At 37.6% G+C, this 25,603-nt stretch overlaps 1 protein-coding gene across 4 annotated transcripts in view; it reads left to right on the forward strand.

The window, feature by feature from the left end:
* LOC106051973 (hemocyte protein-glutamine gamma-glutamyltransferase-like) overlaps positions 1 to 25,603 on the forward strand; it is a 77,006-nt gene that overhangs the window by 44,484 nt on the left and 6,919 nt on the right. For 3 of the 4 annotated variants that reach the window (XM_056036714.1, XM_056036716.1, XM_056036715.1), the window contains exons 4-9: positions 15,363 to 15,575; positions 16,240 to 16,337; positions 16,492 to 16,651; positions 20,971 to 21,089; positions 25,116 to 25,223; positions 25,428 to 25,602. In XM_056036714.1, coding sequence (XP_055892689.1) covers positions 15,363 to 15,575; positions 16,240 to 16,337; positions 16,492 to 16,651; positions 20,971 to 21,089; positions 25,116 to 25,223; positions 25,428 to 25,602 — 873 coding nt within the window. Of the gene's footprint in view, positions 1 to 6,594; positions 6,955 to 11,788; positions 12,160 to 15,362; positions 15,576 to 16,239; positions 16,338 to 16,491; positions 16,652 to 20,970; positions 21,090 to 25,115; positions 25,224 to 25,427; position 25,603 lie in introns of those variants that run through there. The other variant, XM_056036717.1, reaches the window with a different exon arrangement.

Consider the following 25,603-nt stretch of genomic DNA (forward strand, 5'->3'; position numbering starts at 1 on the left):
AACTCCACCACTAAGATCAACTCCACCATTAAGACCAACTCCACCACTAAGATCAACTCCACCACTAAGACCAACTCCTACACTAAGATCAACCCCATACACTAAGATCAATTCCTACACTGGCATGAAACTCCACCACTAAGATCAACTCCACCATTAAGACCAACTTCTACATTAAGATCTCCTACACTGGCATGAAACTGCACCACTAAGATCAATTCCTACACTGGCATGAAACTCCACCACTAAGATCAACTCCACCATTAAGACCAACTCCTACATTAAGATCAGCTCCTACACTGACACCATATAGAAAATAAAACACAAGCCAGCTCCAAGTCAAAAGCAAGAAAGACAAATGCTAAGGCCAGAAGAATGACGTCATTTCTAAAAAAAATTAAACATGTGTTCAATAAAGAAAACGAGTCACCCGACCAAGAAATTACAAATATAGAAGTTCATAAAGCATATAATCTCTAAGCCACACTTAAAGCATATAATCTCTAAGCCACACATAAAGCATATTATCTCTAAGCCACACATAAAGCATATAATCTCTAAGCCATACATTCGACAGTGCCATATGATGTCTGTTAGAACTAGCTTCATAATCATTAAGCACTTCGAAGTTTCGTATGACTAAATAAATGTGATGTAATCTTTCAGTACACTAACGCCTCATTTTATTAGTAATATCCCTCAACACAATAGGAAAATGGTAGTCCAATGTAAAAAGAGAACCGCTGTAACCTTTGAACCCGACTCTAACCTTTTTGCTCTGAATCACTGAACAGGAAATGCTGAGTTAAGTTTGAGCTACTTTGAGAGACTGGGAAGTAAATTAACCTTTGAACTCTCGACATGGAGAATAATAATGTATAACACAACTGGGGTCTACGTGTAACTACTACAATGCTCTCACTTTCCCCCCCCCCCCCCCCGCTAACTAGCTTACTGTTAGATCACTTGTGTTTTTAATATTGAGTGCAGTAGAGTAGAGTACTGTTAGATCATTTGTGTTTTTAATATTGAGTGCAGTAGAGTAGAGTACTGTTAGATCACTTGTGTTTTTAATATTGAGTGCAGAAGAGTAGAGTAATGTTAGATCACTTGTGTTTTTAAGATCGAGTGCAGTAGCTTACTGTAAGATCACTTGAGTTTTTAAAATTGGGTGCAGCAGAGTACTGTTAGATCACTTGTGTTTTTAAAATTGGGTGCAGTAGAGTACTGTTACAACACTTGTGTTTTTAAAATTGGGTGCAGTAGAGTACTGTTACAACACTTGTGTTTTTAAAATTGGGTGCAGTAGAGTACTGTTACAACACTTGTGTTTTTAAAATTGGGTGCAGTAGAGTACTGTTACAACACTTGTGTTTTTAAAATTGGGTGCAGTAGAGTACTGTTACAACACTTGTGTTTTTAAAATTGGGTGCAGTAGAGTACTGTTACAACACTTGTGTTTTTAAAATTGGGTGCAGTAGAGAACTGTTACAACACTTGTATTTTTAAAATTGGGTGCAGTAGCTTATTGTAAGATCACTTGTGTTCTAAGATCGAGTGCTATGATCTTAAGATTGGTAATAAGAAGTACTTCTCTCTCTCTCTCTTTCTCTCGAAGCCGATCTGTGGTAGCGCTGTAAGCGACATTCTACTTGTGTCTTTAAAGCACACTAAGAAAAAGAACGCAGGTCCCATAAAGAGGCTGCGAAATGACGCCACGATGTCACGATGTGAGAGACACACACGTTTGTACTAGGCTGGAGTGTCAGTCAGATTCCTGGCAATATGTCTCTGGACACGGTTTATTTTTGGTATCGCAAAAGATAACAGAAGGGAGGTAAGGCGCTAAGTAAAAAAAAAAATTGTCCTTTTTGACATATAAACAAGGCCGCCGCGAGGGTTGTGGCCTCCTGCGTGCGAAATTTTAAAATGCCGCCCCCCCCCCTTTTTTTTTCTAGAAAATGAAATTCATTAGACTGGGCTGGACACTGGACCAAAAGCGTCCTTTGATTTAAATCCATTTTTGTAGACCGTTCCTTTCCTATTCGCACCGTCGTCGTATCACTCATGCCCTCTAAGATGTTTTATTTCAAATTCTGACCTTCATTTTTTTTTTTTTTTTTTTGTACGATGTCACAAAGTCCTTCTCCAGACTCAAGTAATTGGGCGAAACCGCAGAAAATTTTCATGTATTTCAACATTAGGTTATGAGGACCATAAAATGCAGAATAAATTCCTTGAAATATAAAAGTCATTGATAGTGAATCTTTTTCTTTTTCCGTAATTTTTTATAATAATTATCACGATTGTATTTTGGAGAGACGTGCATTGTCTCCACAATCATCTGACATACGCGGATTCGGAAGTGCGTACAAATTTATCCAATACACCAACAGGACAAAATGAAGCAACATAGCGCTGAATATTTTTCTTGCGTTAATACAAAATAAATAATCAAAAGTACAGGTTACTTATACAATGATTTGAAATAAAACAGAGTAAGGCAGTGTTTCTCGGACATTGCTGAGTGCGACCCCACATGACAAAATGATCGCTCGAGCCTTCCTTAAAAGCTGTGGATCTAGAGCAGCGCTCCCACAGTGAGGTACGAGCCTTCCTTAGAAGCTGTGGATCTAGAGCAGCGCTCCCACAGTGAGGTACGAGCCTTCCTTAGAAGCTGTGGATCTAGAGCAGCGCTCCCACAGTGAGGTACGTGCATTATTTTAAAGGAAGTCATGAAAAAGAAAAGAAACTTATTCATAATTTCTTTTTATTGTTTCAACTTATAGTAATTTAACGCTATGTTTAGAATCGAAATTAACATAATGAAATTTCACAAAAAGAGTCCGTCGTTGATTTTTGTGTGTGTTCAGAAATAGTGTTGCCTATACAAGTTTTAGGCGTTGTAAAAATTTCTTCCTGGAGATAGAAATGAAGATGCGGATGGTTTCCGCTAAAGTCAGCAAGGCGTCTGATGTCGGGACGGAGCCCTGGCGCATTCCGGCGTTTTCATCTTCAGAAATTCTTTCTCCTAGCGTCTACAGCTCATTTTGTCTTGTAGTAAGAAGAGAGTATATCGAAAAACGCCAATGTTGTTGTGTTTTCGTTCAGAAACTTAACCTAGTAAAAAATAAGTTGAGGGCCATATCAAATCTAATAACAAAGAGGCAGCCCTGGTCAATAGTGTTATGTGAGGGACATTCTAGGTACGTATATCGCACGGTCGTCTGTAATGGGCGTGATGTTTTTTAAGACCATCTTTGTGTTAAGTTCATCTGTCGTGGACCATTTTTTTCCCACACAAATTCGAAACTATAATAAAGTGCTATGGTCGGAATAGATTCGACAATTCTGAGACAAGAAAATCTGGATGAATCACACTAGCGGAAACATTTTGCAATGTTTTCTTCCAAAAGATTTGACCATAGCGTTGCAAACAGCTCTCGAGAAAATGGTCTACACCTGACAGGGTCTTATTAGAAATTGAAACGGTGCCTCTAACTTATGATATTTTAATTTGTTAATAATTGGTAATTATGTAACTTTAATAATATTTTGACATGGATTAACAAGTTGCCCTCCCCCTCCAATACATTGTTGTTGGTCGGTAGTTGGCTTGTAGCTCCGAGCAGCTAATACAGGTGAACCGATGTAGGCTTATTATATTTTAAATAAATAAACTTTAAATAACTTGAAGAAACTTCTTTTGTGTACGAAAAACTCAATATAACTGTTATAACAATACACTTGCTTAAATAACAGCCATTAAAAAAAAAGTGAAAACATTGACTTTTGAATTACTAGATCTACTTACAGGGCGGGCAATTCGACTTAACAATAGTAGTTATAGATCTATGTAGTAAGTAGATACTAATAAGAAAAAAATTGTTGACTGATCAGCTTCTCTAAGTGTCATTCAAAACAAATATTACAAACCCGTAAAATTCAAGGCCAGAAATGAGTATGCGCCTATGGAAAATTCCGCCCCTGCCGCTCCGCCCTATTTTTTTTTTTTTTTTTTTTGATAAATTTCCAAAATAACTTTTATGCACGAATATCGTTTTTTTTTGTTTAAGTTATTAAAAGGATGCTGGAATAATTAGAACTAATATAAAATATTTCAATATTGAAGTATTTAAAAAAACTATTTAAAAAATAATAATGAAGAATGATTTGGCCGCCCCTTAACTTCGGCCGCCTGCGTGCAATGCACACATTACAGAATAGTTAGCGGCGGCCCTGCATATAAACAATCTACTATTAATATTACAAATTGCATACAACGTTACCTAAATACATAAAAAAAAATGAACAAACCCGTGGTGCTTACGCAGTGAATAAAAAAAATATTAATGCTAAATTACACCGGGAAATTCTAGTTTGACCTTTTAATTTTTGAAAGTATAAAAAGAAATAAAATTAAATTTGGCTAAAAAAGTAGAAAATATTGATCTTGAACGGACTCTGTGTATTGGTGTATTTCTGCATTCATTGAAGAGTTTAATAAATTAATGTTCAGGATCATTTTGTGAATCGTATTCTAAATTTAGATCTTGGACTCTGGAGTATTAAAATGTCTAGTAGACAAAACGCTTGGCTTACAAACAGAGAAGGTCCCGAGTTCAAACACTGGGATTTTAAATTTCGGGATCTTTTGAGTGCCTCTGAGTCCACCCAGCTCTAATGGGTACCGGACATTAGTTGGGGAAAAGTAAAGGCGGTCGTTCGTTGGGCTGGCCACATGACAGCCTCGTTAACAATGGGCCACAGAAACATATGGCCTATACATCATCTAGTCCTTTAGATCGCAAGGTCTGAAAGAGGAACTTAACTTACTTTTGTGCTGAGGTCAGTGTTAAAATTTTAAGCTTACTTACTGCTAACACATTGATGTTTGGTAATAATGAATATTGAACCCAAATAAATAGAAGACATTGGAGAGTTTATATCTAACCTGCATACAGTAGCCTGCAATACAGTAGCCTGCATACAGTAGCCTGCATACAGTAGCCTGCAATACAGTAACCTGCATACAGTAGCCTGCATACAGTAGCCTGCATACAGTAGCCTGCAATACAGTAACCTGCATACAGTAACCTGCATACAGTAGCCTGCATACAGTAGCCTGCATACAGTAGCCTGCATACAGTAGCCTGCAATACAGTAACCTGCATACAGTAGCCTGCATACAGTAGCCTGCAATACAGTAGCCTGCATACAGTAGCCTGCATACAGTAGCCTGCAATACAGTAACCTGCATACAGTAACCTGCATACAGTAGCCTGCATACAGTAGCCTTCAATACAGTAACCTGCATACAGTAACCTGCATACAGTAGCCTGCATACAGTAACCTGCATACAGTAACCTGCATACAGTAGCCTGCATACAGTAGCCTGCAATACAGTAGCCTGCATACAATAGCCTGCATACAGTAGCCTGCAATACAGTAACCTGCATACAGTAACCTGCATACAGTAGCCTGCATACAGTAGCCTGCATACAGTAGCCTGCATACAGTAGCCTGCATACAGTAGCCTGCATACAGTAACCTGCATACAGTAACCTGCATACAGTAGCCTGCAATACAGTAGCCTGCAATACAGTAGCCTGCAATACAGTAGCCTGCATACAGTAGCCTGCATACAGTAACCTGCATACAGTAACCTGCATACAGTAACCTGCATACAGTAACCTGCATACAGTAGCCTGCATACAGTAGCCTGCATACAGTAGCCTGCATACAGTAACCTGCATACAGTAACCTGCATACAGTAGCCTGCATACAGTAGCCTGCATACAGTAGCCTGCATACAGTAGCCTGCAATACAGTAGCCTGCAATACAGTAGCCTGCATACAGTAGCCTGCAATACAGTAGCCTGCATACAGTAACCTGCATACAGTAACCTGCATACAGTAACCTGCACACAGTAGCCTGCATACAGTAGCCTGCAATACAGTAGCCTGCATACAGTAACCTGCATACAGTAACCTGCATACAGTAGCCTGCATACAGTAGCCTGCAATACAGTAGCCTGCAATACAGTAGCCTGCATACAGTAGCCTGCATACAGTAGCCTGCATACAGTAGCGTGCTTACAGTAACCTGCATACAGTAGCGTGCTTACAGTAACCTGCATACAGTAGCCTGCATACAGTAGCCTGCATACAGTAGCGTGCTTACAGTAACCTGCATACAGTAGCCTGCATACAGTAGCCTGCATACAGTAGCGTGCTTACAGTAGCCTGCAATACAGTAGCCTGCATACAGTATCCTGCTACATTTCCAATGTAACCACTTTGGTCTGCGCATGGTTCAAAATCCTACACGATTTCAATATGTTCCTTAAATTTGCATTTGACCTTAGGTCAAACCTTGACTTGATTTTCACGTGTGCTGTCTCTTTAAGCAAATGTTTTACTTTTATCTAATCTCCAGGTGATCAGTAGTTTTTGTCTACATCACCTGTTGAGTAAATCCGCCACTGCAAACAGTAAAAAAAAAGATTCTGCTTTTTATGTGCACTGCATCTTGTTGGTGACGTTGCAGTGTCAATGTACCGCATGCAGACACAGTAGCTACGTGATGAGACTACATAGGGTTCTACTTTAATGAGCTATACTAACATCTAGTTGTACCTACAGCTGTGTTAGCACTGAAAGAGATGTGTCGGAGGGAATTTGACTTGTAGTATATGTACATCTATTAGCAGAGTGTGTGGTTTTAAAGAGTGAACTTTTGTCTTCATTTGTGGAATGATTTCAAAATGTTTGGAAACTTTGTAGTTTATTTTTCAAAAGTGATTGGGATTAAGATAAAGTGCTCACGTGTATAACTAGATTGAATTAAAAGCAACAGTTGCAGAGTTGTCTGAGCCATTGTTTGTTTTGATGAAGTGTTCGCACTACCGTGACGTCGTGTCTTAGCAACTTAATGTTTTCTTCTAGTCAATAGTTAAGTTTCTATTTAGTAATGGAATATGGAGTTTCTCTAGTTGTCAATGTTTAGATGTGATCTGTAGCATTTCATTAGATTCAATTTAATGTCATTCGGGCTCCGATTATTTATTCACTAACAAATTATGGCTTTTTTTTTTTGGATTTGATGATTTCTGACTATTTAAACTACGGCCCTAATTACTGGGCCTTCTGATTGATATTTGCTCCTGCCCACAGTATGCAATACGTCTGATTGTTTTCACAAGTTCAATTTGATGACCCAAAGTCCACTGTATGCCGGGATAAAAAAAATAACAAAATTTCTCTTGAGGAAATAAACCAATGTCACTCTCCTAGTATTACAGCATGAAGACACGCTAGAACTTTGTTCCAGTAGATACACTGATGTAGAAACTGAGCCTGAAGTCATTTATTTACTTCTCTCACTTCTTGAAGTTATATCCTCCCTAAACTTATCCATTACGTTGCAAAGAACCAGAATCTTCTATTTGAAATATCTTGAATGATCTCTATTTACTTTAAAAACAAAACAACTCCCTAGGTTTATTACAAAGCTTCTATCAACTCACTCTGTCTGTCTGTGTGATAAAAAGTTTGTACATATTATTTCTCCGACACCCAATCTCGGATCAAGCTGAAACTTTGCACAATTATTTCTTTTACCTAACAACACAAGAATCCATAAAAAATATCAATTAGTTAATTAGCTATTGCTAATTAATTATTTTGTTTGTTATGGTATCTCGAACAAAGGAAATAAATTGCATTTGACTGACGTGTTGGTATAAGCTGAATTAGTCCCTTTTATAGGTCGCTGCTTTAAAGTATGTTTGAAGCAAACAATAGATGAAACAAACAGGATACAACCTCCTAGTTTCACATTAGCAGAGTGGTTAGAATGTCGGCTTGAGGAGGCTTGAATCAATGAATTCGAATTCAGGTCGTTCCCACCCCTTTTTTATGAATAAATACTTTTATAAAAAGATTAAGTCTCACAGATATTCCTTTCACCCTCCCCATTTTCCTAATTGGTCAAGACAAGTGTTAGGATCATAGCGTAGTGAGACAAGTGATAGGATCATAGCGTAGTGAGACAAGTGATAGGATCATAGCGTAGTGAGACAAGTGTTATGATCATAGCGTAGTGAGACAAGTGATAGGATCATAGCGTAGTGAGACAAGTGTTAGGATCATAGCGTAGTGAGACAAGTGTTAGGATCATAGCGTAGTGAGACAAGTGTTAGGATCATAGCGTAGTGAGACAAGTGTTAGGATCATAGCGTAGTGAGACAAGTGTTAGGATCATAGCGTAGTGAGACAAGTGATAGGATCATAGCGTAGTGAGACAAGTGTTAGGATCATAGCGTAGTGAGACAAGTGTTAGGATCATAGCGTAGTGAGACAAGTGTTAGGATCATAGCGTAGTGAGACAAGTGTTAGGATCATAGCGTAGTGAGACAAGTGTTAGGATCATAGCGTAGTGAGACAAGTGTTAGGATCATAGCGTAGTGAGACAAGTGTTAGGATCATAGCGTAGTGAGACAAGTGTTAGGATCATAGCGTAGTGAGACAAGTGTTAGGATCATAGCGTAGTGAGACAAGTGTTAGGATCATAGCGTAGTGAGACAAGTGTTAGGATCATAGCGTAGTGAGACAAGTGTTAGGATCATAGTGTAGTGAGGCAAGTGTTAGGATCATAGCGTAGTGAGACAAGTGTTAGGATCATAGCGTAGTGAGAAAGCTAAAAGCAAGAAATAGCGCTAAACAAATACGATGGGTAAAAATATTTATAATCTCCCAGATTTATTCTTGTTAGTCTAGATCTATTATAAACTTAATGACATGACTGATCCAAACTAATTGCTACAACTACACTTCGTATAAGCTTTTTCTAAAAAATATTTTGTATGCTTTTTCTTGTTATTTATACAATTAAAACAACCTTGACAAGTGACAGTTCCACTTAGACTATGAAACGACGTCACTTCATTCAATAATTTTATTTTTTGAAACATTAATGTCGTTTTGACATGATTAATAGTCAAACAGGAATTGAGTAGTAGAATGAGTATAACCAGACGCCCCCCCCTCCCCCGCTTGATTGCAGATTTTGTTTTCAGACTTTTTAGTTCAGAATTTCGGCAATTTCATGATTTTTAGGTCTTTTTTTTTCCAGCAGAAAAAACGCTCACATTTACACTATCTGGTTAATAACTCATTAATAAAATGCTAAGACTTAGATCCTTCCGCGCCGTTCGGCAAGCTGTCTCCACAAAGATCTGTCATTGGCAATGTCTGAAGCCTCTTCCCACCTGGTGTTCACTGCTCTGAAGTCCTCCATGACAGTGTAGCGCCAAGTTATAGGAAGATGTCCCTATTTGTGCTTTCCTCGTATTGGCCTTCATGTCATCGCAACTCTTGGTATGCGCAACTCGTTTTGTCGGAGAACATGTACAGTATACCTCATATGACGCTCTGTCACAACCTCACTAAGTAGTCGACTCCCAGTTCAGCATAGAATTTCCTTGTTTAAGACCCGATCTCTAAAACTGACTCCTAAAATCCTCAGGCATCTTTGTTAAGCCATATTTGGTCTTTCCTCAATTTTGGCTTAAGACTTTCATGTATCGCTTGCATATATTGCTGTTGGGATGACTATTGTATCAAGTAGGTGTATTTTTGTCTTAAGTCCAATATCTTGACTTGTCCAAATAGGTCGCAGCCTTTGGATAAACTACTTACCTTTCCTATTCGGCACGCTACGTAATGGTAGGCATCCCCCATCGTTTGTTATGATGCTGCCTAGGTAGGCCTATGTTGTTGAACTCTTCAAACTCTGACTCACCAAGTCTGAGGGGGGCACACTTTATATCCCACTCGTATAACATAATAAACAAAAGTTTTTAAAAACTCACTAAAATGGAAAATAAAAAAAAATATAATGATCAAAACGTTGGGTTTGTTTCGTAGGAGTGAGAATGAAATTCATACCAAACGTTTTGATTAACTATTTTCCACCCCTGATGTTTGTATGCAGCTAGGACTAATAATGATCAAATTTAATAGAACATTAATACAAGACAATGTTAATTACCAAATCCATTACAAAGGTTTTTTTTATAATTGATATAATGTTTACATTTTGATTCTTGTATTAACTCTATATATCTCTCAATGCTAAACTCTCATTTTCTACATAAGGCTGAGCTCCCCTAAACTTTGTACACTTTCTATAAATAACAAGGTTACAAAGACAGTTTGTAGACAGTTTGTGTGGAAACACAAACTCAAAATCGGCCCCCGAAGTGGTCCCTCCAGGCTGGTAAAAAGGCAGGTTTCAATATTTTCTGAAAGAATATCAGGATGAAATTCTATCAAAGACATTGACAGATAAGAATGGAGAAAGAACGTTGACAGATCTTGTGTGGTGCCTCAGCGTTCTAGCAGACCAAAGGATAGGTGAAAGTGAATGTAAAGTTGTGAACCTGGCCTAACTGATGTCTTATAATGAATATCTAATTGATCTAATTGTTTTGTAAATGGTCAATCTCTTATTCAAATCCTCAAGAAAAGAAAAACATTTCCGTAAAAAAAAATTCCCTTTGATTAAGTGTTCTATAGTATAAGTGTGGAGTTGCAATTCACGCGATAATATGAAAACCTACTTATTAATTGTTGTTTTACATTATGTCCAACTTATATACTTAAATTTTTTCTCTTTAAAAAAAGTAAACATTTCTTTTGTGTAAATGTAGTAGTTAGTATGACAGAACTTACTTAACTTAGCAATAAAAATGTAAAAAAAAAAATTTGACAAAAACCATTTGCATAAATGTGTGGAAGATATGGTATATAGACATCTACCCTACTAAAGAGTCCCGTGTTTGTTACTATTAATAGTGTATAGTTGTAAAAGTAGTGGATTTGTTATGAAAAAACTGCTTGCATAAGTAATTTAAAAAATTAGATTTTTCGCTTTTAGAAAAGAAAAAAGTAGCCGTAGCATCAGAACTTTGAATGGTCTAAAATATTGTGATGTCGGATTTTCTCTATCTTTTCTAGTTTACGAGATCTAAACGGGAAGGACGGACGGATGGACAGACATCCCACACAAAACTAATATATAGCATCTTTTCCCCTTTCGGGGGTCGCTAAAAAACAACTAAATCATCTAATTACGACCAATTCATCAACTTAGTGGTTCCTTTTTTTTTATTGATTCATGTGTTGTCATCAAGCATGAGCTTTTTGCAAAATTTGTTGACGATCGAATGAGTAGAAAATGGATAGCAAAAATCCAAACATGCACACAAAAAAAAGATACAAAACATACAAGAAAGATACACCGCAAGTTACAAACAAAATAGAAAAGAGAGATGCTACAGTACAACTAGGACATGGTAATGAGTTTCTATGAAAATTTCAGTGACAAGCTTTCGTTTCTTCCTACTGCTGAGGACGACGCAGCTGTCCTAATCTAACACTAACTATGAACTACATGTATATACCGTTGATGTTACACTATTATTGTTTCTATCATTTAAAGTACGACTTAGTTCATTAGTATTAACGAGTAAGGCTGCACATACTATTCGCTACGAAAGCATATTGTAGTGTATATAATATAATACATAGGCGTTTTCCAACTGCAAAATTTTCTGATCCGTGGGAGGGGAAGGAACGTAACCTCCACGTAGAATAGTTTTTTGCTGCCCTTGAAAAAATATAAGACCGACCTCGAGCCTCCGCCCCCGGCGCTCACCACAATTTGAGAAACGCTACTACATAGAGTAACCGAGTTGCTGTGAACACATTTACTTGAAAATAGGTGGTTGCTGTCCATAAGGTCTGAACACTTAGCTTTGGAGCATTGTTATAGACTAGATTCATTTTGTGATCTTCCCTTTAAGAAAAATGTGCTACTAGTTAATGTCTGTAAGATATAGACTGGCTTCATTGTTCATTACAAGTATGGAACTAGAGAAAAATTCAAGCTTTTAAGGTTCTATACAACAATGGGCTGTGCTTCAAGCGTATGTTGTAAACATTCTCTTATAAAGGACTGTGTCATTATAACTTGCTTAAAGAAAAGTCAACCTGGTGACTCCAGAACTACGGTGTGGGATTCAGTTCATGGTCCAGGTCGGCGCACGCCTCTGCCTTCAAGTGGAAACGAGTTACCTTCAAACATAATATTAGGTTAGACCTGTTATTTACTTGCAATAAATATAAGACAGAACACTAGGAAGCGTAATAGCAGTTTCGAATTAAACCTTTTATGTTCCTTCAAACTTTTTAGATGAGACATTTATTGTTCTACTTTTAAGCAGATTAGTTTTAAAATTTCATTTACCCCCAACTATTAGTATTCTCTCATTGTTTGCTCAACGTATTATTGTGTAATGCACAATTGTCAAATGTACTCACGGATAGTAAAGATTATTATTATTTTTATTATTAGAAATTCTAAAGTAAAAAAAAAAAGTTTTCCTTACAGACCTTGTGTTGTATAGGGCAGATGATGTAAAGGTCAAGGGTTTCTTTGACCGACGGTTAATGAGGGTGTCATGTGGCCAGCACAAAGACTAACCCTCTTTACTTTCCCCAACTAATGTTAGGTAGCCATTAGTCTTACGTGGGCTCAGGGGCTTCGTGAAAATCCCGAAATACTTGTAAAGTCGATGACAACACATGAACCACTGCAAATTTGAACACGGGACCCCTCGGTTCGGCAGCTAAAGACTTTACTACTCAGCCCCACTCAGCCCCACCTCAATTAGTAGCTTTAAGGTGGTCCACAATATTTATTATTGGGGTCTCTTAATATGTATGACAGTCAACGCCTTAATTACTTAGATAATATTACGTAAGACCTTATTGACCATTCAATGTAATATTCAGTTCAACATTGAATGTATACTACTAAGTCTCAGACATACACATCGATTACGTTGTTGACATTCAAACTTAGTAAGTTAGTAGATAGCATTGTTCCAATAGACCTAGTTTGATTAATGTACGTACGTGGCATCGTGAGATCGTGGTGACTTTCCATTCGATAGGACAGACCTATTGTGTTGAGTTCAAAGGTGTAATTTGATAACACACATTTTTGTAAAGGTAAATCTAGTAAGTAAATGAAACTGATCTGTTGTAATGCATTTAGGAAGCGACTTTATTGCCTATTAGAATATTTGTCTTATTGTTACTTTACAGTTACCTAGTATTATGTGTAATTTCCTACAAAGTAGCATATCAAAACGTATATATTAGAGAGAGAAGTAACTTTAAGATGGTCAACAGTATTTTTTTTTGTCTAATAATATTTAGCGCGGCTTGGGCACCAACAATGTGATGACTTCTGACACGTCAATTCTTTAAATTAGTCCTTTGAAGTAACACAAATTGAACTAAAGAGAGTCCCATTAGTTATTGACAAGGTGATCTAAAAAAAAGCTCCCCTTTCAGACCTTTTGGTCTATAGGGCAGATGATGTAAGGGTCAACTTTTTCTGTGGCCTACGGTTAACTAAGGTGTCATGTGGCCAGCACAACGACAAACCGCCTTTACTTTTCCCCGGGTAATTTCAGGTACCCATTAGAGCTGGCTGGACTCAGAGGCGCCCAAAGATCCCTAAATAAAAAAAATCCTAGTCTTTACCAGGATTTGAACCAGGCACCCCGGTTCGGAAGCCAAGCTCTTTACCGCCCAGTCACCGCACCTCCATTGTGATCTAAAGAGATTCCCATTAGTAGTAGAAAAGGTGTTCTAAAGAGATTCCCATTAGTAGTAGACAAAGTGATCTAAAGAGATTCCCATTAGTAGTAGACAAGGTGATCTAAAGAGATTCCCATTAGTAGTAGAAAAGGTGTTCTAAAGAGATTCCCATTAGTAGTAGGCAAAGTGATCTAAAGAGATTCCCATTAGTAGTAGAAAAGGTGTTCTAAAGAGATTCCCATTAGTAGTAGACAAAGTGATCTAAAGAGATTCCCATTAGTAGTAGACAAAGTGATCTAAAGAGATTCCCATTAGTAGTAGACAAAGTGATCTAAAGAGATTCCCATTAGTAGTAGACAAGGTGTTCTAAAGATATTCCTATTGGTAGTAGACAAGGTGTTCTAAAGATATTCCCATTAGTAGTATAGTATACAAGTTGTTCTAAAGAGATTCCTATTGGTAGTAGACAAGGTGTTCTAAAGAGATTTACGTTAGTAGTAGATAAAGTGTTCGAAAGAGATTCCCATTAGTAGTAGACAAAGTGTTCGAAAGAGATTCCCATTAGTAGTAGACAAAGTGTTCTAAAGAGATTCCCATTAGTAGTAGACAAGGTGTTCTAAAGAGATTCCCATTAGTAGTAGACAAGGTGATCTAAAGAGATTCCCATTAGTAGTAGAAAAGGTGTTCTAAAGAGATTCCCATTAGTAGTAGGCAAAGTGATCTAAAGAGATTCCCATTAGTAGTAGAAAAGGTGTTCTAAAGAGATTCCCATTAGTAGTAGACAAAGTGATCTAAAGAGATTCCCATTAGTAGTAGACAAAGTGATCTAAAGAGATTCCCATTAGTAGTAGACAAAGTGATCTAAAGAGATTCCCATTAGTAGTAGACAAGGTGTTCTAAAGATATTCCTATTGGTAGTAGACAAGGTGTTCTAAAGATATTCCCATTAGTAGTATAGTATACAAGTTGTTCTAAAGAGATTCCTATTGGTAGTAGACAAGGTGTTCTAAAGAGATTTACGTTAGTAGTAGATAAAGTGTTCGAAAGAGATTCCCATTAGTAGTAGACAAAGTGTTCGAAAGAGATTCCCATTAGTAGTAGACAAAGTGTTCTAAAGAGATTCCCATTAGTAGTAGACAAGGTGTTCTAAAGAGATTCCCATTAGTAGTAGACAAGGTGTTCTAAAGAGATTCCCGTTAGTAGTAGACAAGGTGTTCTAAAGAGATTCCCATTAGTAGTAGACAAAGTGATCTAAAGAGATTCCCATTAGTAGTAGACAAGGTGTTCTAAAGAGATTCCCATTAGTAGTAAACAAGGTGTTCTAAAGAGATTCCCGTTAGTAGTAGATAAAGTGTTCGAAAGAGATTCCCATTAGTAGTAGACAAGGTGTTCTAAAGAGATTCCCATTAGTAGTAAACAAGGTGTTCTAAAGAGATTCCCATTAGTAGTAAACAAGGTGTTCTAAAGAGATTCCCATTAGTAGTAAACAAGGTGTTCTAAAGAGATTCCCGTTAGTAGTAGATAAAGTGTTCGAAAGAGATTCCCATTAGTAGTAGACAAGGTGTTCTAAAGAGATTCCCATTAGTAGTAGACAAGGTTTTCTAAAGAGATTCCCATTAGTAGTAGACAAGGTGTTCTAAAGAGATTCCCATTAGTTTAAGATCAAACTTGTGTGTTTCTTTCAGACCCAGATACAGACAAAGTGTTGACAGTCGTGTTGGTTGATTTCAAAATTCCAAGCAACACAAAAACTCACAAAACAGATAAGTTCGACATAGTCAAATCAAAGACCAACCCAAAACTTGTTGTTAGGCGTGGTCTGTCATTCTTAATTGATGTGACATTTTCAAAAGATTACGATGAAAGTAAAGATGATGTCAGAGTAGTCTTTGATATTGGTATGTACACACTACCTTTACTGTTTCAATTAATGCTAAAATAAACATGAACTCTAACCTCAGAACACATGGTATCTGTAGTAGAAGAGTGTATATACCTTAAAGCACATCAAAGCTTTGATAACTCTGTTCCCCGCATGTACCATTGTTATACTAGATAGGTTTAATATCTCATTACTTGTAAAGTCTGAATCAAATCTGTCTACTGTCTGAATAATTCCAACATTTTTATCCATTCTTTTTATTCCTAGTAGTCCGATGTAATGCCCCATTACTTAGAAATGATGGGAGGGGTATCCAGTGCTCTCGTATTACCTGGACTGAGGGGGTAACCAGTACTTTTGTATTCCTGCACTCATAGGTGTTGTGCTTTCGTATTCCCTGCAATGAAACTTACTACATGAAAAGAAAGTATTCAATCAATACTTCAAGTGCAAAGAGTCCATCAAGCATTGCATGTCTATTAAATCTAGGAATCAATAGAAGTCTGACGTTCATTATCTTTAGATGAACAGTGGACAATTACATTTACCCAAACAATAAAATTTAGACTCAATGTTAACATTAAAAGTAGAAATAGTACAAATGATACTAATTTTTTATATTCAATTAATATTTGTGCAACCATTGTCAAGAAGTTGTATCTTTATCTTTTCATATTCAGGTGAGAATCCTCTGGTCAGCAAAGGAACTAATGTAGAGTTTATTTTATCTGATGAGGATAGACCTAAAGAATGGGGAGCTAAAATTGTCTCTCAAAAGGTAAGAAAACAATTATTTTAAAAATATTCTAGTCTTTGATCTATTTATGTTGCAGATAGATTCAAATATAAGAAAGCTATTGAGCTATTGAGGCTATAAACAAGTACCATAACTCAATACTCAACTCTTGAGTTACACATGTTTGTAATTTCAGGGCAAAGTTTTGACTTTGGAGATCTTCACACCGCCATCATGTCTAGTTGGCAAGTGGAAACTGAAACTTGACGTCGTGAAGAAAGAAAACAACACAGTTAGCATCTATAGATATGAGCATAAAGATGTTATTTATATCCTATTTAATCCTTGGTGTAAAGGTAGGAACTTATAATTGACATGTTTTTATAATGTATACTCATCAATGATATTACCACATTTAAGCTATTTAACATAGGTTTTACTTTATAATAGTACATGAAACGTTGAAAGTATTAGTCCTAGGTTTTACTTAACAATAGTAGGCTACATTCATACTAATTAAACTATTAGACATAGGTTTTACTTAGCAATAGTGAGTACAAGTTATAACTATATAACTATTTCACAATGGCACGTACACATTAAATATATTCTGTAATTTCTTTTCAAAACAATTATCTCCCCTTAATCTTTTCCTAGAAGCACAAGTATAGCCCCAACAACACAGGTCGATACGTGACGTTTCGGCGCGACCGTTTTGGCGCGAGACGATTTGACGCAAGAGACGTTTTGGCGCGAGACGATTTGACGCAAGAGACGTTTTGGCGCGAGATATTCTGACTAAAATTTAAGAAACACGTATTTTTTTATAATAAAGTTTATTTCACTCTACTATATTATTGTATGTATATTATTTTTTTATATTATGAATTCTAAGTCAGATTCCTACCTGAAACAATGATATGCTTCCCTCTCCCCTTAAATTGTATGCGAACTCTGCTGGGTGTACACAGGATTAGGATCTACATCAATTCATTTCTATTTCTATTTCCAAAAGACGTTTTAAAACAAGTATTGACATTAGTTTCATGTCCGTACAAGTTAAAAAACAAACAAACAAGAAATAAACTAAAATAAAATAAATTGGAAAAAACTATATTGTTCTCTTGACGCAGATAAAGACGAGCAACTGAAGAGAAGATTTTTTCAGAGCATAGTTTAAATATAGAGCTAGACGTTCTCAGCAATTACAATTCTTGCTTGAAAAAGTTGCTGGACAGCCATGCACCTCTTGTCACTCGTACAGTCTCAGTTAGGCCATCTGCACCCTGGTTGACGGAAGACATAAAGACTGCCAAACTTATTCGCCGACGTGCCGAACGTACATTTCAAAAGACAGGTCTGACGATACATCGACAAATATACATACGAGAAAAAAACAAGGTTAACCGTATGATTAGAGACGCAAAAGCTAGTCATATTCGACAAAAAATCGAAAATTCTGGTTCTTCAAAGGAGCTATTCAGGATCACCGCTGAAATGTTAGGGGGAGCAAATAACGAACGTTTGCCGTCATCTATCCCATTATCTGAACTTCCTGATTCCTTCAATAGATTCTTCATTGGGAAGATTGAGCAGATTAGAAATGACATGCCATCCCTCTCATCACAGCTTGACCACTCTCCAATTTTTCAAAATACTCCTTTTTGCGAGTTTCAGCGTGTATCTGAAGATTATGTCAAAAGTACTATTTTGAAGATGCCAAATAAGTCATGTGACCTTGATCCCATTCCAACCTCCTTGCTCCTTGAATGTTTAGATGAGCTTGTACCTACAATTACCAACATTGTGAACTCTTCACTGACTTCAGGCATTGTACCACAGCAATTTAAGCATGCACTTCTTATTAAAGAAATCCAGTCTTGACCCGGAATGTCTAAAAAACTATCGCCCGGTTTCAAATCTTCCCTTCCTGTCAAAGCTTCTGGAGCGCATCGTGTTAGTGCAAATTCTTTCTCATCTTGAACAGTACTGTCTCTTGGAAGAATTTCAATCTGCATATAGGAAGTGCCGTAGCACAGAGACAGCAGTGGTCAGGGTACTAAACGACTTACTTCACAATTCCGACAAAGGCCACATATCAATTCTTTCTATGCTGGACTTGTCCGCAGCCTTTGATACGCTAGACCATGAAATTATGATGGCCAGATTCTCTGCAACTTTTGGTTTAGCAGGAGTCGTCCTAAAGTGGCTTGGATCCTACCTGACGGAACGCACCCAAAGTGTCGTTGTTAGCGGGACGGAATCAACAAGCTTACTTTTGAAGTACGGAGTACCCCAAGGATCAGTTCTAGGCCCAGTACTGTTCACTATGTACACATATCCACTCAGCGGTGTCATACGGCCAACCGGCATCTTATACCATTTCTTTGCCGATGACTCACAGTTATACGATTCATCAGTACCCTCAGAGGTGTCCCATCTGGCAGAGAATATCAGTGGTACCGTTGCAAGGGTGAGCGATTGGATGGTTGAAAATAAACTCAAGATGAACGAAGACAAGACAGAAATAATTAAGATTGGCACTAGGAACAATGTCTCAAAAGTTAAAAGCACAGATTCTCTCTTTATCACGAACTGCCATGTTCCTTTTGTCCATGTAGTGCGGAATCTTGGAGTTTTCTTTGACTCAACACTATCTTTCGACCCACACATAAATCAGCTCTGCAAAGGTCTTTATCTGCAGATTATGCGCAGATTAGGCCAGATCCGACCATATTTAACAACGGAGTCAACAAAAACGCTAGCTGTGGCATTCATACTCTCCCGCCTTGACTACTGCAACGCCGTGCTAGCAGGTATACCTGATGACAAAATAGCCAAGCTGCAACGTATACAGAACAACGCCGCTCGAATAGTCCTTAAAAAAACTAGACAAGATTCTGCTACTACGCTCTTGCGCACGCTCCATTGGCTTCCCGTGAAAGCGAGAATCGATTACAAGGTCGCCACACTTTGTCATCAGTGTATATATAACAATGAGATGCCCTTGTGCCTTAGCGAACTGATTACTCCATATGTCCCCCAGAGAACCCTGCGCTCAATGGACTCAACGCTTTTAGTAGTGCCACGTTTCTCCCTCAAAAGCTACGGTCTGCGTGCTTTTTCAGTTCACGGACCAAAGGTTTGGAACTCACTCCCCATTGATCTCAGACAGACAACATGCTATACCACTTTTAAGAAGAACATTAAGACCTACTTGTTTAAAACTTTTTTAGATTAACTGTTATTTCGGCAGTTGTGTTTATGTTTGTAATGTTGTTACAGCGCCTTGAGCCTACATTTTGTTTGTTAACAGCGCTTTATAAATAAAATTATTATTATTATTATTAATATTAACATAACTAGACCTAGTGTTTTAACCAATATTATGATCATGATTAGTAAACCTACTACTGGATAATAATGCACTATGCTGTTGGCATCACACTCACTTCTTAATGTGATACTACTGTTTACATAATAAATAACTCTGCACTCCTAAGCTGTAAGAAGATAAACTATTTCCTTAATAATTTATAAATATAAATTTTTTTCAAATTATTAAATACGTTCAAATCTAAATCTAGATCTACATCTGGCCTCTATTGAGTCTAATTTAGATTGTTGTCAAGTGTATCATGAAGATATGTCAAAACCGCGCTATAAAAGTAGTTTTTTTTTAAATATTTCAACTAAAACGAAGTTCTTATTAAAATTCTTTTTTTAAAACTGCATTTGAATCAGTATTCTATTCCATGAGTTAGTTAATAAATGAAAAATATATTTTATAATGATCCATTGATACTTTTTACATTGCGACCATAGATGCAAAAATTTTGTACCAGTGCGCGAATCTATGAATGAAGCTTGATTTATCAATGAAGAAGTCTGTGACCTCTACAGAATACTTACCATCCCTAAAGTTTTTCATTTAAAAGTGGTGTATTTTTTTGAAAAATCTGCTTGCATAGAAAATTTTTAAATTAGATGGTTCAATTTCGGAAAAGAAAAAAGTAGCCGTTGCATCAGAACTTTGAATGATCTAAAATATCATGATGTCCGATGTTCATTTTCTCCTCTAGTTTCTGAGATCTAAACGGGACGGTCGGACGGACAGGCCACACAAAACTAATAGCGTCTTTTCCCCTTTCGGGGCCGCTAAAAATAACACAATAAACATAAACGTGATCAGAACATTTCGCACTAAAACGTCCCCTGCACCAAAAGACCATCGCGCCATAATGGCAGATCCAAAAGGTCCTTCTTTGAGCACAGGTATAGCTCCAACAGCACAGGTATAGCTCCAACAGCACACGTACAGAAAGTACAGCCCCTACAGCACACGTACAGAAAGTACAGCCCTTACAGCACAGGTATAGAAAGTACAGCCCCTACAGCACAGGTATAGAAAGTACAGCCCCTAAAGCACAGGTATAGAAAGTACAGCCCCTACAAAACACGTATAGAAAATACAGCCCTTACAGCACAGGTATAGAAAGTACAGCCCCTACAGCACACGTAAAGCCTCAAAAAAAAGATCAAGCAAATACAAAAACACAATTCGTCTAATTCCCCCCCCCCCCACACACACACACTTTTAATGGCCTTTTTTTTTTTGTAAAGCTCATTCGATGTTTTACTTGCATGTACAGATGAATACCATTTTTTTCCCTAGATGATTCTGTATATATGAGTAATGATCGACTCTTGAAAGAATACGTGTTGAATGAGACTGGATTTATTTACTCTGGAAATAAAAACAGCATTACTCCCAAACCATGGAATTTCGGACAGGTAAAAGTCAACCTTGTAGTTCGGCAATGAAATACGCTTTGTTAAAGCAAATTCATGTACATCTTTGAACATATTTGTGTACGTTTGTATTCGTTACTTTAAGCAACTATGTGATTATGTAGTGTACGCTACATAGCCTACTGATTGCTTATGAGCATGCTATTCAGTGGTGGATTTAGAGCATAAATATTGGTACTATTGAATAATTTTATCTTATACCAGACAGACAGATAGACAGAGTGAGTTGATAAAAGCTTTGATAAAATGATTTAACGTATTGTCACGTCTGCCGGCTGTAAAGAACAACAAATGTTCAACACGTGCTCGTGTAAGGGAAACACGCAGGGGCGTTCTCAGTGACTGCACGTGTAGACAGTAAAATAAAGGAAATACTTGATACTTGTTACTTGTATCTTAAATACAGAGGAAATCATTGTTAAAATTACCGACACCTCACATATTTTATTACAAAATTCTCAATAATATATTTTAGTATAAATGTGACAATTTATCACACGGACAGTTTTTGGGGGCCCCCGATAAGTTTGTGTTGCCCACTGGTAAAACATTAGCCAGCATTGGTCACCGAGCTCTCTGATACAAGCTTTCAAGCATCCACTGAAGAAACACTCATTTAGTCCCTACTATTTTGTTCACAAAGCTTGCATCATCTCTGTCTGGCAACATTTGTGCACACGTTGTTTCTCCCACGCCCAACCTCGGATAAAGCCCTTTTCCAACTGGTCCAAACAAGTGCATTGCGCATTGAGAAAGTTAAAAGCTGAAAAAAAAATCAATTGGTAAAATATTTCTAATCGCACAGATTTATTATTTCTACGTTACTCAGGAGTACAATGACACGACTGATCCAAACTAAGCTACTCCTTACACTTCATATAAACTTTGTTGTTATTTTTGAAACATGTTGTTCTTGTTTGTACTCTCCTGTCCTAAAAGTACAACAACAAACTGAGTTTTATTGAAAGAAACTTGTTAGCAGGCCACGTGACGGGCACAAAGTTCAAACCAGCAACACTCTCTCGCTTGTCTCTTCCACAGACGAGACACAAACGTACAAGACAAGACCAATAATTTGACACTGTGAACAGCCTGCAAAGACACATTCGTTACAAAGATCATACAAAAAATTTGTTTTTTTACTTCATAACATAGTGTTTCATATCATTTTTGGTCCTTTCTCTGCGCGTTAATGTTTTTGATTGAACTAGACCTTGGCCTAGTCGCAGTTCTTACCTACACCTTAGTACACTTATCATCGTTCATGACGATTACCGCCCTTTTACCCGCTACCAAGTCTTTTACCCCCCCCCCCCCACTGCCCCTTTTCAAACCGAAATGGTCGATTTATTTCTACAAAGGCTTTACAAATTATGTCGCTAGATCTTATCCAGCGTTTCTCAAACTGTTACTTCCTGACATGTGGGGAGGGGGGGACGAACCAATTCATTTTTCACGAGTCAAACTTTTGCATTGTTAGTGTAATGGCATTAAAATATAAATATAACTAAACTATTTGAAGTAAGAAATATGTATACTCTTCTTCGCGAGAGGCGTTTCAATTATATCGATTCAAAACTCTTTGAACGCCTCTCCGCTAAAGTGATTCTTTGCGACTTTCTTGTGTCAGAATGGTCAAAATTATGAGCGCTATTTGAGCTGGACTGTCGTTCGGACTTCTTGATGGTCCCGGGTTCTAACGCTGTCATCTGGCATCTCCCGTCGTCCTGCGTGATGTTTGGACTAGGAAGTAAATTATCTTCAACTCTAAAGGAACATCCCAAACATGTAAAGCATTTTACAAACATATGATACTTTTTGGAATGTCTCTCACATATTGCCACCTCTATATTTATTAGACTTTTTTTACTGGGATGAATAGTGCAAGAAAACATAAGTTCTGACTACTTACTGTTTCCAGCCCTATGTCTGACTTCTTCTAGATCTGTTACCAGCTCTGACTAGGTCTACTAGGCCCTGACTTCTTCTAGATCTGTTACCAGCCCTGACTAGGTCTACTAGGCCGTGACTTCTTCTTGATCTGATACCAGCCCTGACTACGTCTACTAGGCCCCGACTCCTTCTTGATCTGATACCAGCCCTGACTACGTCTACTAGGCCCCGACTCCTTCTTGATCTGATACCAGCCCTGACTACGTCTACTAGGCCCCGACTCCTTCTTGATCTGATACCAGCCCTGACTACGTCTACTAGGCCCCGACTCCTTCTTGATCTGATACCAGCCCTGACTACGTCTACTAGGCCCCGACTCCTTCTTGATCTGATACCAGCCCTGACTACGTCTACTAGGCCCCGACTCCTTCTTGATCTGATACCAGCCCTGACTAAGTCTACTAGGCCCCGACTCCTTCTTGATCTGATACCAGCCCTGACTAAGTCTACTAGGCCCCGACTCCTTCTTGATCTGATACCAGCCCTGACTAAGTCTACTAGGCCCCGACTCCTTCTTGATCTGATACCAGCCCTGACTAAGTCTACTAGGCCCCGACTCCTTCTTGATCTGATACCAGCCCTGACTAAGTCTACTAGGCCCCGACTCCTTCTTGATCTGATACCAGCCCTGACTACGTCTACTAGGCCCCGACTCCTTCTTGATCTGATACCAGCCCTGACTACGTCTACTAGGCCCCGACTCCTTCTTGATCTGATACCAGCCCTGACTAAGTCTACTAGGCCCCGACTCCTTCTTGATCTGATACCAGCCCTGACTAAGTCTACTAGGCCTTGACTGCCACGTCTACGATACCAGAGATTTTCTGTCGCTCCCCGATTTTGTATCACGTGATTGTGACTTGATGTGCTTGTATTGGTCTCCAATAGTATTTAGCTGATCTTCACATAAATACAACTCAATACTAAATACCGCACAGAAGATATTCCTTACATAGTAAATCAATCTTGTGAATGAAATACATTGAACAAGTGTAGTGTTGTCTTGGAATCACACCAATTCAATTCCAAAGAAATATCTCCATGAGTATTTCTGGTCTCGTGTTTCCCCAATTTAGCTCGATACGAGTTAAACTGTTGAACTGAAAGTCAGATTATTTGCAGACAATTGCATAATATATAGAACAATAAAAACAACACAAGACACAGATATTTTACAAAGAGAATTAGATGAATTACAGAAATGGGAATCAAATTGGAGCATGTCTTTTCACCCAGAAAAATGTCAGTTGTTAAGAGTAACAAAAAAACTAAAACAAATTAATTCCACTTATCTTATTCATGGCAAACCAGTAACACAGACTAAAAACGCAAAATACCTAGGTGTTATAATAAATGAAAAACTGTCATGGAATCCACATATTGATGAAACTATAAAAAAAAATCAAACAAAGCAATAGGGTTTATTAAAAGAAATTTCTATAAAATCAAATAAGAACATGAAACTAAAATGTTATTTAACCTTGGTTAGGCCAATAATAGAATATGCATCCTCCGTTTGGGACCCTTCAACTCAAGAAAACATTAAGAAATTTGAACAGACACAAAATAGAACAGTGAGATTCATAACAAACGAATATTCACATTTGACTAGAGTAACACCTTTAGTAAAATCACTAAATTTAGAAAGCCTTCAGGACAGAAGACTCAAAAGTAAAGTAGCAATTATACATAAAATACTGAACCATAATCTTCAAATACAAAAACAAAATTTAATAAAATACTCTGAAAGACACAAAGATAAAGGCACATTCCTCATCCCATATGCTAGGACAAATTTGTACAAATACTCCTTCTTCCCTAGTGCTATTAGAGCATGGAATGGGTTGCCTGAGCTAGCCAGGAAAACCAGTGACTTGGCAGAATTTAAGTCATTGGTTAATATGCATGACTAAATGCATGACGCGTAGGACGTAATCATCTTCTTTTTTGAAGTAACGTCTGTGTTATATAAGATAAGAAAGAAGAACTGTAACGTCACAGTAATATTTTGTTCTCAGAAACTTATTTCAAATGAGCATTTTATTTTTATTTCAGTTTGAGACTTGCATCCTTGATGTGGCGTTGTATTTGTTAGACATTTCTGAACTCAAATGGGAGGTCAGGGGGAATCCTATCAATGTTGTCAGGAAAATTTCAGCTTTGGTAAGAGACCAAAACTTTATCAATAGTTTTGGTAATTTATTTAGTTGAATGATGGACTATTACTCTTGATGTAACATTTATATGACTAACTTAATAGCACTTAGATATAAATACATATTTAAATGACCAAATAATTTCTGTGTTTTGTTTGACAGTCTATCCGATGTATCAAGTAACTTAGAATATTCTTATCAATTGTATCAGGTCAATTCCTCGGATGAAGGTGGTGTTCTTGCTGGTAACTGGTCAGGAGACTACAGAGGTGGTCGATCTCCACTGTCTTGGACGGGGTCAGCAGCAATCTTAGAGGAGTATTGGCAAACCAAGTGTCCAGTCAAATTTGGCCAGTGTTGGGTTTTCTCTGGTCTCTCCACTACAAG

Source organism: Biomphalaria glabrata, chromosome 7 (genome assembly GCF_947242115.1).
Source record: "Biomphalaria glabrata chromosome 7, xgBioGlab47.1, whole genome shotgun sequence".
Classification (NCBI taxonomy): Eukaryota; Metazoa; Mollusca; class Gastropoda; family Planorbidae; genus Biomphalaria; species Biomphalaria glabrata.